The sequence below is a fragment of the Salvelinus alpinus genome, chromosome 23 (genome assembly GCF_045679555.1).
Source record: "Salvelinus alpinus chromosome 23, SLU_Salpinus.1, whole genome shotgun sequence".
NCBI lineage: Eukaryota > Metazoa > Chordata > Actinopteri > Salmoniformes > Salmonidae > Salvelinus > Salvelinus alpinus.
In genome coordinates this window covers 45,683,909-45,697,888 of record NC_092108.1, presented here as the reverse complement: position 1 = coordinate 45,697,888, position 13,980 = coordinate 45,683,909, and the positions used below count along the sequence as shown (strand labels likewise).

General features: G+C 42.3%; 1 protein-coding gene across 5 annotated transcripts in view; it reads left to right on the top strand.

Annotated features, from left to right (window-relative positions):
• The window catches only part of LOC139551142 (activated CDC42 kinase 1-like), a 116,849-nt gene that overhangs the window by 62,126 nt on the left and 40,743 nt on the right, over window positions 1-13,980 (top strand). For 3 of the 5 annotated variants that reach the window (XM_071362565.1, XM_071362564.1, XM_071362562.1), the window contains one exon: window positions 10,570-10,747. In XM_071362565.1, coding sequence (XP_071218666.1) covers window positions 10,585-10,747 — 163 coding nt within the window. In that variant the 5' untranslated portion in view covers window positions 10,570-10,584. Of the gene's footprint in view, window positions 1-16; window positions 498-10,569; window positions 10,748-13,980 lie in introns of those variants that run through there. The other 2 variants (XM_071362563.1, XM_071362561.1) reach the window with 1 other exon arrangement.

Below are 13,980 nucleotides of genomic sequence, written 5' to 3'. Positions count from 1 at the left end.
GGAAGACTGTCCGAGTAGTCTTACAAACTCGACGTAAGCTGACATACCTTGGCTACTGAACACTGGACAGTGTTGAGATAGATCTCAGCCAACCTCGGAATGCTGCCAGACAAACTAACAGTCCCTCAAAGCGCTTTCCTCTGGATTTATCCCTCTGATTCGACCATTGCTTAGGTTTCTTTTGATTTTTTTCCTGTGTTGTGTCAAGGAACTAAAGGAGCTTATGTGGATTGCCCCGCGATGGAATGTAGCCTGGCTACAAAAGCTCACAAAGTTGATCTTTTCCTTTCCCGGGATTGGGATTCGGATCGGTGGACGCACAGTGTTCCCCCTCCGGTGGTAGACCTGGGACTCCCGCTGCTCTGATACTGTCAGGCCACAGGAGAAGGTGCCTCTGAGGATTTAAAAACAGACATTCATACACGGAATTCGGGATGCGGCGTTTCGACAAGCTCAAAAAGTCGTTCCCTTTCCTGGCACACTTCCATGTGTACGGAGTAAGTCTACTTGTTTCCTCTCGTTGGCAAGTTGTTTTGATATTGGTGATATGGTAATGAAATGAATGGGTATAATCGTGGCTGGTCTGGTAATAGAATTGTGAGTGTATCCAAGGCATTTCTACCAAGGTGGAGGAAGTTTGGTGAAGATAAGGTTCCTCAAATGAAAGATGTTTGGGTCGCCTATGCTTGTATGGGTCTATCCTATGTCAAAGTGTACGCACCTGACACAAACACACACGTTCAGTGGCATGTCTCAACTTTGATATATACAGTGGTAGGCTGAACCTGTCCACATCCAATGTGTTTTTGATATGTAAGATCAATTAACATTACTAAGCCTGGTTTCAGTGGCAAACATGTTTTAGTTAGAAGCCAGACAATTCTTGGTTTCCTCCTGGAATTACTAGAGCTGTGTTTGAAAACCCATACTAACATACTGTATACTACAAACTTAATTAGTATATACTATATACTATTAGTTCATTTTAGTATATTGTAAACAAACGGTATCCTTTCAGTTGTGCGTACTATGGCTTTGCCTGTCTACAGGAAGTTGATGCTGTTGCTATGCAACCTCTTGCTAGCATGAAGCATAACAAATTACTAACTAGACTTTGGGTGTGTTTGTCAATTCAATATGGAGTGTCATAGTGCGCTCTGGGCGTTCGTAAATTCAGGGCGTTGTCAGATTGTCCGTTCAAAAATTCGGAGCGTTTTGCTCTCGGAGCGTTCAGAGCGCACACTGGACGCTCTGGCCGAGGAGTAGGAGGGTTGATCCGAGCGTTCTGACCGGCAGTCAAGCACCCAAGCTAACTGGCTAACTTGCTAGCTACTTTAAGACACAAATGAGAGAACACCTCACTCTGACTATTTTACTCACCCTAACAGAGCTGGTTAAACTGTTCATGTTATCCAGAGGGTTGGTGACTAACTGTGCTGTTGGCAATAATTTAATTTTAAAAAATTGCAGACGTTTACTGACACCGGCCACATTCAATGGGTGTTGAGCGTTCGTAAATTCATCAGTTATTCTGCGCTCTGCCTCTGGCAGTCAGACGAGAGGGCTCTGAAATCTGAGTAGATAGCCAGAGCGAATTTACGAGCGGACACGAACGACTATACCACTTAGCTAAACTATGAATGACGTGAATAATCTAGTCAATAAACGTTGGGTAGTTAGTTAGCATGAAGTAAATATACTGGCAAGTTCAATGTACTAGTAGCCAACTAACAACGTTACTGTAAGTAGGTGGCTAACATACCCGGTACATACAGCTGCTGTAATGATATGCTATGAGGTCCGTAAGGATAGCGTAGCTAACAAATTGTCAGCCAACGTGTAACTTACTTTATTACTTGATTCCATTGCTCAACATTTTCTTAACATTTGTCATTAGTTAAAGCAAAGAATTTGTATCCGCTCTCGTCGGACATATTTTCCCCCTAAAAGCACGGAAATAGTGTCCACTGCGTGTATACTTCGTATTTTGACGTATTTAGTACTACATCCGGGAACTTTTGGCATACTAACTATATCCATACTATGAGCAATAAGCATACTATATACTTAATTTACGTCACAAATAGTACGGTTAGTGTGGTTAGTACACGATGTTTGCAGGGCTGGACAATACGGCCTTAAAATCATTTTTACTTATGGGCAATTTCCCAATATACACTGAGTATACAAAATATTAAGGACGCCTGCTCTTTCCATGACAACTATTGATCAGGTGAATCCAGGTAAAAGCTATGATCCCTTATGGATGGCACTTGTGAAATCCACTTCAATCAGTGTAGTTGAAGGGGAGGTGACCGCTTAAAGAAGGATTTTTAAACCTTGTGACAATTAGGACATGGATTGTTTATGTGCCATTCAAAGGTTGAATGGACAACAAAAAAAATATTTAAGTGTCTTTGTTACTGGGTATGGTAGTAGGTGCCAGGTGCACCGGTTTGTGTCAAGAATTGCAATGCTGCTGGGTTTTTCCACACTCAACAGTTTCCCTTGTGTATCAAGAATGGTCCACCACCCAAAGGACATACCGCCAACTTGACACAACTGTGGGAAGTATTGGAGTCAACATGGGCCAGCATCCCCGCTTTTGACACCTTGTAGAGTCCATGCCCCGATGAATTGAGGCTGTTCTGAGGGCAAAAGGGAGTGGTGCAAATCAATATTAGGAAGGTGTTCCTAATGTTTGGTATACTCAGTGTATATCTCGATTAAATACAAAAATAAAAAATGATTTCTCTAAATAGGCTTTGTTGTATTTTTGCAATCACTGATCTGGGTTTTGAATTTTGTAGCAGGCATTATAGAAAATGAACACAGGTCTTATAAACTAAACTCAAGCCCAAGTGCTAGTGAGTAGCCAGCTAATCTTTTTATATTTAAAGTCCAGCCATCTATTTGCTAGCTAACAAGGTAGAACAGTTTAATTGTTATGATCAATGTTCCCTCAAATTTTTTACGCCAATGAGTCAAATTTCAGGTCTGCTGAGTGCAAACTTGAACGTTGTGAAAGTTCTATGCAACTTCCAGCACACGTTTACTGTGAACACTGAGTTGTACCCGCTTTAAGTTACAATTTCAGACAGTGGTAACGCAGGCTACTGTGGCTCTTCGATCATAATGTAGACTTACCAGAGTGGCCTACCATCAAAAACAATGGAGAAAATGCGTCCCATAACATTTTAACATGGAAATAGCTGTTCTATTGTTCAGCCTACAGTAACAGCCAATGTGTGGTGTTCAATGTTGGCCTACATTCCATGAGACTTTTGAGAGAAAAAAAACATGCAGGGCTTGACATTCTTATTTATCCACCTGTCCTTCAGGCAATGAGGTGACTGAAAATGTTGTGGTGTTTGATGCAAGAAACCACTTTACAAAATAAAATGCATTATTTCCATACCATTATTACAGAGAATTACAGACAAATTATGCTGCCTATTGGCTACTTAGCTTATTCAAGCCTGTCTCAAAATACTTTTCAAGGATGTCTGGAAATGTACACGTTTTGTGCTCTCTTAGGAAGCAATCACTCCCCCTTTGCTGACTACAAATGATCTATAACTGGGCTAGTAACTCACTAACTAGCAAAGCATATGAACAAATTTGCACACGTGGCTCATGCTGTAAACACAGTCCAGTTCAAAGTAAATGACACAGATCCATATATAGCAATGGATATTTGCATATAGGCCTACTGCAGGTCTGATTGGTTATACCACACCGGTCTGTGTAGAGTACAGGCTGAGTTGTGCATGCAATAGAATCTTACTCCGATGTATTCTGCCTACAAAAAAAATGTTTTGCATAGATCATTTTGTTTCGGTATGTTGCATTGAAAGTGGCTAATATTGCATTGATTCGATCCCAGTTCCCACAGTAAAGGGAAACATTGATAGTGTTAACTAACTAGAAATTTGAGTGAAGTTCAATCTGATATTTCTTCTGCGTGGCAGTACCGGGGAGCTATGCACCCGCGGGAACATTGGTTATGAACACACCCTTCTGTCCGTCTTTGAACAGCATGCTGGTCCACTTTGTGAAGATGTTGAAATCAAATGGCCTACCTTATTTCACAGAATGAGAACGAGTTGTGAATTCCTTATATAACATGTTTTTTATGCTCATTGCACTTTTTATTAAACACAGACTACAGCTAGTATAAGTCTGGCTAAAATGCTAGCAGTACATGGTACCGGAATGTTGCTCACAACAGAAACGGAGCATTCATTTTCCAGAATCAATCAACCCATTTTAGTAGGGTCTGCTCTTCACACAATTTGAGGAGTTAAAACACAACCTTTCTAAGAATGCCCTTTTTAACTTACATTTTTACATTTTAGTCATTTAGCAGACGCTCTTATCCAGAGCGACTTACAGTAGAGTGCATACATTTTTTTTTATTACATTTATTTTTTTTTTTTTTACATACTGAGACAAGGATATCCCTACCGGCCAAACCCTCCCTAACCCGGACGACGCTATGCCAATTGTGCGTCGCCCCACGGACCTCCCGGTTGCGGCCGGCTGCGACAGAACCTGGGCGCGAACCCAGCCCAGCCTGGGCGCGAACCCAGAGACTCTGGTGGCGCAGCTAGCACTGCGATGCAGTGCCCTAGACCACTGCGCCACCCGGGAACTTCTCCTCTGTTACAGTAAAATAATGTCTCTCTGTGTTTCGGTGTCCATATGACGGATTCTGTTGGACCAAACCTCAAATGCAAATAACGAGTTGAAGCTGCTTCTTGTCAGAGAGGAAGAAGTGATCTTAAATCTTTGTTGCTCTGAGTGGCAGGGGGAGGGGTTTGGTATCTGTGTGCAAGTGGAAAGATACACAGAAAAGGAGGAGTGAAGGAGACGACCAAAAAGTCAACATGAGAACAAGCGGACATATAAGCTCATAAAAACTAAAAATAAGAAAAAAACTTGATTCTTGCGATACAGGCGATTGGAATATTGCGCAAAATTAATTTGATATACTGCCCCGGGCCAAAATGTAAATTAGCTTGGATTGCATAAATCCCTGACCCAAAGATGGTCACACACCTGGATTTGTTTATTGCCAATGAAAACTGAAGTAACTTCTGCAGCTGGGTATTTTCGATGCAACAGAGACGCTCTGGGACGGACAACATTGCTTCACTTTGCCAAATGTCAAAGCCCTGCCACATGACGGTCATTGTTTCACATTGCGAGGCCAATGCTAAATGCCTTCTCCCAGTTATGAACTGCAATGATGAGGCCCATTTGCCCATTTAAAAAAACTTGCTTAATCTTTTTCTCTGGCTTGACCAAACCTCACCACAACAGCTGTGCTTGCTCTTCTTGAGCTTAGGACGACATACTAACACAGTCTACCCACTAAATGTATTCTACTAAACACGCTAATGAATACACTATATATAGAAAGGTATGTGGACACAATTCAAATTAGTTGATTCGGCTATTTCAGCCACACCCGTTGCTTCACCATCTGACGGACGAATCTGGGTTTGGCTACCTGCCCGAATACATAGTGCCAACTGTAACGTTTGGTGGAGGAGGAATAATGGTCTGGGGCTGTTTTTCATGGTTTTGTCTAGGCCCCTTAGTTCCAGTGAAGGGAAATCTTAACGCTACAGCATACAATGACATTCAAGACGATTATGTGCTTCCAACTTTGTGGCAACAGTTTGGGGAAGGCCCTTTCCTGTTTCAGAATGACAACGTCCCCATGCACAAAGTGAGGTCCATACAGAAATGGTTTGTCAAAATCGGTGTGGAAGAACATGACTGGCCTGCACAGAGCCCTGAACTCAACCCCACCCCGCGAGCCAGGCCTAATCTCCCAACATCAGTTCCCGACCTCACTAATGCTCTTGTGGCTGAATGGAAGCAAGTCCCCGCAGCATTGTTCCAACATCTAGTAGAAAGCCTTCCCAGAAGAGTGAAGGCTGTTATAGCACCAATGCCCATGATGTTGGAATGCAATGTTTTGAAGAGCGGGTGTCCACATACTTTTGGGTATGTAGTGTACAAGTCTAGACATCCTAAAACAGTCTCCATGTCTCGATTCATTCTTGAGACGCTCTGACTTTAAGGCTAACGTTACAAGTGGTCGAAGTAGGCATCCACAGATCCAGTTGAGGAAAGCACTGCTTGTTTTTGCCTGGCTCTGTCTCTTTTTGTTGCCTGACTCATTTTGACTCAGGAACACTGAGACAAATACCTCTGGGCTGACTTGTGGAGACTACAGGGAGGGGTTTTGCGCAGCATGTCTTGAGGGCAGTCCAGGACCTTTTGTATTTCTTCATTCCGACTAGGGGAATGAGTTCTGGCCAGAAGCATTTTTCACCAGGGACTTCTTGTAGCTCTTCCAACCCCATTCCATTACTCCAAACCCTCCCTCCTTTCTCCCTCCACTTGGAGGTGAAAGTTAGTGAGCTCAATCCTCAAGGAAGAGACAGCATTCTGAAAACTTGTGGTGGATTTGTCATTATACTGCACTTCCTATCCAATTGTTTCAGACCAGAAGGTGCAGATGACAGAAAGGTGACAGAGACCTGACCAGTTCTTTTCAGACCAGACACTGCAGGTCAAGGGAAGGAGACGAGCAGAGAAAGCCACTTTAGACCATTGAGATGCAGCCTTTTCTGTTGGCCAGCATTCCCCACCGCCCCGTGACAAGTGACACCTAGCAGCGGAACACCGCATCCAGCTTCCGCCCCTCGTGCCTCCTAAGCGCCAAATCCGTGTACACAACGTCAATATTTCTCTTTCTACCGCCAACTGCCTTGCTCCAAAAAGGTCAGTGGAAACTTACTACCAGGGCACAAGACTGATACAATTTAGTGGCATTTTGCGACCCTTTGACTTGACTGTGCGACTTGCGATTGGTTCGAGCTGCACATTCTACATAGTCACCTCACTCTAAGCGTCCTATTTTTAGGAGGCTAATAACATGATTTGGTCAAATAGTAAAGTGCATTATCCTCATGATTCCTGTAATGAAAGTGTCTGTCCTGAGTCAGATGCTGTGCCTGTTTCGCTGGGGCCTGCTGCTGTGATGAGCGACCTGCTCTCACTGCCTCTCCCATTGCGCTCCGGGAGAAAAAGAAAAGTGTCCTGATTTGTAGAACATTTCAAAATCCAATAGTGGGAAAATACAACTATCTTGTGTAATATTTGTCACCATTGAAGAGAGGAGGTTCTCAGCGTGCTGTAGGTATACCTTTTGAGTTCTATAGCACCTATTTTACATCCAATCAATATGATATGGCTTTGAGATACGGAGCATGCAAAATTCACGTTGGCCATTGCGAGTGTATGGGCCTCATTGGGTATTATGCTACGACTGCAAAGTTTCTTTTTAGGACATTACATTTACTGTTAGATTAATACATAGCTTATACCAGTGGGTATTACATTTAGCATGCAATCTAGCTAGTGTGTTTTGAGTTTCCGCTTACTCGGGTGGTGAATTAGCCCCAAATAAATTAGCCTATGATAAAGATCTAGGCAAATTAATCTTGATTGAACAAAAGTCTGTAGTCCTATTTTTAACAGTAAAATATAACAAAAGCCTAATTGCCAACCCAAAATTCATGACAATCACTGGATTAGGTTGCACATCAAAATATCTCGAGTCATGCATTCTTGCTTTAACTTGTTAGATGCAACGTATTTATAGAATACCACCTCTGTAGTGTATGACACTTTTTAAAGCACTGTGAATGACATTATAAAATGATTAGGCCTACTAGTTCTTTCTATTCCCTGACGCCGTGAAAAAGACTCCTGCTTGTTCTCGTGTTGGACTGGACAGATGCTGAGGTTGTTTAAACGTTTCAAGGCCGACATTTAACCTCTGTTGGTATCGGCTCTGACAAGCCTGGCTGCCAGGCAGGGGATGTCGACTCACGTCTTAGGCACTGCCACGAGTGGTGACACTTCTGGTTGCAACAGCTAAGCAGGGAAGTTTCAGCATCGCGACCAAAATGAAGATCTACAGAAGGTAATGCATGAATAAAGTACCTTGTAGAGCAATTCTCATCCGTTTCTTTTTCCGTTTCCCACAGTACAGCTTAGCAGAGTGGCTTTTCTTCAAACACCTGATTTTCAGCGAATGAAGGTATCAAATCAGCTCCGCACTGAGCTGGAACAAAAGCTTGCAGCTCAGCTGTTTTGCACTATTGCTGCAATGCTAGTTCAGTAGACGACTGACCTTAACCTACTGCATGAGGTCATTTTTTTTAATGAGTGGAATTAAGCCAAAAAGCTATTTGGGGCTGTGGTCATTTGTTTCACGAATTCGCTACATTTAAAGTTGAGTGTTTCCCCTTAAATGAGACGGATAACCTTTAGCCTGAGCATGGTTGAGTCAGTTGAGCCCACTACTTTCTACTTGGGGGTTGTCGAAGTGGATAAAGCCCAGTTGCCAGACCACTAAGAGGTGTGAAATTCCAAAGTGCTGCTTGGAATATTGAGACAGGAATATTACTGCATGTGACCTAGTTGTATGTGCTTGTAGTGGATTCGTATCAGGATGCAAACATCTGCTGTAACCATTTTGAAACACATTTTAATCAAAATAGAAGTCAGCTCTTCTCATGTCACTCATTTGAGTGATATGCTATGTGTATATGTCTTGCTAGTTAGTGAAAGGTTTTTGGACTTGGTCATAAAGACCTGTGTGTGTACATGGGTGCATAAGTGTGGGTGCGCTATCAGGTGTGTGTCTGCAAAAATGATGAGTTGAGATTGTACTTTATTGTCTGCTTGACTGACTAATCGTAGACTCATTTTAACTATGAAACTAAAAGAAGCGACACTCCAGTCTCCAACCCAAACCCATTAACAGTTGAACTGGGAAAGAGGAAGCCATGACCCCCTTTGCTCCTTAACCTATGACCCTGCCTTGGTCAATACCGGAATCCCATCAGTCACAAAAGGCTGATTGAGTCCTCTGACCTAAATGACATACAACTTAAAAACCTGGGTCACATCATATCATTTTGCAATGTCTAACTTTTTTGGGGTTCGTTTTGAAGATCTTAACTGCAAAGCTAGGGAAGTTGGTTTCATGTATGCTCGTGAGCATTGTTGTGAAGTTGCAATTTTATAGATCCGTTTCAGTACAACAGTTTTTGGGAAACCAATCAGATGCTAACAATGCGTGTGACATCACGGAGTTGTCAACTTGTCATTGAGGAAACTTCCAGCCTTTTCACATAGCATTAGAAGTTTAAACAGCATAGCACAGGAGCTACTGTAGCATGATGTCGGTTTTTCTGCAGTAGACTACACACACACACACCACACTTATGAGGCACTCACTGAGGCACTCACTGAGGGACTTACTGAGGGACTTAAAGACTTCCTGACACTCAGGTGACCCCTTGTCTTCTTATGGGGTCATGTCTAGATGGGATACAGCTTTTGTCAAAAGCTGATAAAAAAATATATATATTTATTTATTTATTTATTTATTTTCTCAATTTTAGCTAAGCCTAACCCTTTTCCTAACCTTAACCTCATTCTCCTAACCTTAACGCAGCAGGTTAGGAGAATGAGGTTATCTTAAACCTGCTACGAAAAGTAAATTTTGACCAAAGTTGTATCCCTTCTAGACAAAACCCTCTTGCGAAAGAGGAGCCCCGTATCTGAGGTACTAGTCATTGCTGCTCTTCCGCCAATAGAAAAATGCAGCAGCCAATCATATAAAACATTTCCCTCTCTCTTTTTCCCCCTCACTATCGTTTCCGAGCCTCTGTCTGTCTGTCTGTCTGTCTGTCTGTCTGTCTGTCTGTCTGTCTGTCTGTCTGTCTGTCTGTCTGTCTCCTTTTTTTTTCTCTCCCGCTTGATCTCTATCAGGACTAGATCGGTGGATAATTGAAAGCACCTGATATCCGACAAACGCTCCGAGTCAAATAGAGAGGAGAGCATCCGGACATGTTTGATAGAAGTCAAAACAACTCTTGGTATCCTGATGACATTTGTTTGTCAGTTTCAGTTGACCGCTTTCGCCACATAAACAACTCAGCACAGTAGTCGATGTGTAGGCTATCAACCAAGAGCATACAGCTCTATATGCAGCTCTATATATTCTACGCAAGGTATGTTTGAGAATGAGGAAAAGGGCATCATTTGTTTGGATTGATTGGTTATCTGCATAGATTGTCTGTTTGGATAGATTGACTGGGACTTTTGAGGGATGTCATGTAGGCAGGCCTACAGTACATCGTGGTACGATCTGATGAGCGGTGCACAGTAGGGTACATGAAGCCTGCTGTGTATCATCTGGACTCCAGATGCACGTTTTTTTTTCCTGTGTCTATGTGTACTGATGTGTCTGTCTACCAATCCATGACAGTGTTAGTGTATTCTTGGGGGGGGGACTGGTGTGGTAAATTTCTGTGTCTGACTGTGAAGAGGTTGTGTAGTCTTCTGGTTTTTCAGTTCGTTTTGAGTGTGTGTTTTTTTTGTACAGGTAATGTGTGCATGCGTGCGAGGAGAACACATAATGGCTCAATGTTTAAACCCAGTTTCTCCTCCATTTTTCTGCGTGTTATCCAGAAGCTGGGCAGTAATATGCAGTCGGAGGAGGGCACAGAATGGCTCCTGGAGCTGCTGATGGAGGTGCAGCTGCAGCAGTACTTCCTGCGTATCCGCGACGACCTCAACGTGACGCGACTCTCCCACTTCGACTACGTCAAGAACGAGGACCTGGAGAAGATCGGCATGGGGCGGCCCGGTGAGTTTTATAGTGGGGGTGGAGTGTGTGTGTGTGCAGCCACCTTTCAAATCAAATCAAACGTTATTTGTCACATGCGCCGAATACAACAAGTGTAGACCTTAACATGAAATGCTTACTTACAAGCCTTTAACCAACATTGCAGTTCAAGAAGAGTTAAGAAAAGATTGACCAAATAAACTAAAGTAAAGAATAAAAAATTATAAAAAGTGACACAATAACATAACAATAACGAGGCTATATACAGGGGGTAATGGTACCGAGTCTGTGCGGGGGTACAGGTTAGTTGAGGTAATTTCTACATGTATGTAGGGGTGAAGTGACTGTGCATAGATAATGAACAGCGAATAGCAGCAGTGTACAAAACAGCAGATATTTTCTTTCCAACACGAATGCCCTTAATATCTTTTCATAATTCACATTTAACCGGTAATTAAACCCTTCAAATGTAATTTCCCCTAAGCCGTTCTAACACGGGCGTGCGTCCTTAAGCACATTAGTGGGAGAGTGAAAACAGTCGTCTTCCTTTTCCATTCGTCACTCTCTAAGCCACCCTCTCAATGCCTCTCTACTCACTCGGATTTCCACTGTCCTCATTTTTCTCTCTTTTTCTCTGGTTTTCATTCCTTTCATTTACATTGTCTGTAGGTGAGCTCAGAGTTGCAACCTGTGAGTTGATTCTTTAAAAAAAAGTTGTAAGTCACTCATATACACTGAGTATACAAAATATCAGCTACTACCGCGATGTCATTCGCTGCAACACATAACAAAGAGCTGCAGTTAGTTTCAGAATGGGTGGCGAGGAATAAGTTAGAGCTAAATATTTCAAAAACTGAAAGCATTGTATTTGGGACAAATCATTCACTTAACCTCAAGTAAACTGTTCACTGTGGACATACCAATAATGTGGAAATTGAGCAATCCTGGATTGTAAACTGTCATGGTCAAAACATGTTGATACAACAGTATGTAACGCTCGTCTTCCTCCTCGTCTGAAGAGGAGCAAGGATCGGACCAAAACGCAGCGTGGGTTGAATACATAATAATTTTAAAAATAATAACGAAGACGAAAAAAACACTTGAACAAACTACAAAATAATAAACGACGTTAACAGACCTGAACTTGAGAACACATAAAACATGAACGCACGAAACGAACAGGTAGGAACAAACGAACGAACGAAACGAAACAGTACCGTGTGGTGAAACAAACACAGACACAGCAACAATCACCCACAAACAAACAGTGAGAACAGCCTACCTAAATATGATTCCCAATCAGAGGAAACGTAAAACACCTGCCCCTGATTGAGAACCATAACAGGCTAGAAACAACCCTAAACCAAACATAGAAACACATAACATAGAATGCCCACCCAGCTCACGTCCTGACCAACTAAACAATACTGAACAAAGGAAATAAGGTCAGGAACGTGACACAGTAACCTATTGATGTCACTTGTTAAATTGATGTCAGGTTAAAGAAGGAATTTTAAGCCTTGAGACAATTGACACATGGATGTATTTATTTTTTATTCTTTTACCTTTTATTTAACTAGGCAAGTCAGTTAAGAACAAATTCTTATTTTCAATGATGGCCTAGGAACAGTGGGTTAACTGCCTTGTTCAAGGGCAAAATGACTGATTTTTACCTTGTCAGCTCTGGGAATCGATCTTGCAACCTTTCAGTTACTAGTCCAACGCTCTAACCACTAGGCTACCTGCCACCCCATTGGAATGTAGCCAACAATACACTCTATACTAAACTATGTGTTCCATTCAGGGTGAATGGGTAAGACAAAATATTTAAGTGCCTTTGAACGGAGTATGGTAGTAGGTGCCAGGGGCACTGGTTTGTGTCAAGAACTGCAAAGCTGCTGGGTTTTTCACACTCAACAGTTTCCCATGTTTATCAAGATCGGTCCACCACTCTAAGGACATCCGACCAACTTCACTGTGGGAAGCATTGGAGTCAAGGGTGTTTAGTATAGAGTGTATGTTGGCTACATTCCAATATCCACACTAGGATACCACTTAGAAAACATACCCAATCAATCAAATGTATTTAATAATATTACCAAATAATACTTTGATCACTGCACTACACACATTGTAACCAATCACAGCACTTTCACTGCATAAAATGGTTCAATCGAGCCACACGTCAACAAAACTTTTCCCCATAACTTGAAGAAAATCATCTCAAATTGCTATGCAAAATGTCAGAAGTGCTGCATCTAAACCGAGCAGTTTTGCCCGGTTCTATCACAAAAACGCTGTGGAATCCTGGAGGGACTGAACAGTACAGAACAGTGCAGTCCCAGGGGATGCTTTTCTTACGTATCAAGTACAGCAATGGTGCGCAACTCTTCTCCGAGAGGGCTACCCCTTCTGGAAGCTTTTGCGACAACCCTAATCTTGCCTGATTCTACTAATTAGCTGCTCACCAGGACCTTGATTGAATTGAATGAGTTACAGCACAACAGGGTTGGAGCAAAAGCGTGCATTGTCAGTAGCTTTCCAGGAAGAGGGTTTGCCGACCATGAAGTATAAATGCAACATGCAACAATTTAAATTATTTTACTAAGATACAATTCATATAAGGAAATCAGTCAATAAAAATGTATTAATTAGGCCCTAATTTATGGATTTCACATGAATGGGCAGGGGCACAGTCATAGTTCCACCCACTTGGGAGCCAGGTCCAGCCAATCCGTTTTCCCCCACAAAAGGGTTTTATTACAGACAGAAATACTCCTCAGTTTCATCAGCTGTCCGAGTGGCTGGTCTCAGATCATCCCGCAGGTGAAGAAGCTGGATGTGGAGGTCCTGGGCTGGTGTGGTAAAACATGGTCTGCGGTTGTGAGGCTGGTTGGACTTACTGCCAAATTCTCTAAAACGATTTTGGAGGCGGCTTATGGTAGAGAAATTAACTTTACATTCTCTGGCAACAGCTCTGGTGGACATTCCTGCAGTCAGCATGCCAATTGCACGCTCCCTCAAAACTTGAGACATCTGTGGCATTGTGTTGTGACAAAACTGCACATTTTCGAGTTGCCTTTTATTGTCCCTAGCACAAGATGCACCTGGGTAATGATCATGCTGTTTAATCAGCTTCTTGATATGCCAAACCTATCAGGTGGATAGATTATCTTGGCAAAGGAGAAATGCTCACTAACAGGGATGTAAACAAATTTGTAAACACAATATGAGAGAAATTAGCTTTTTATTTG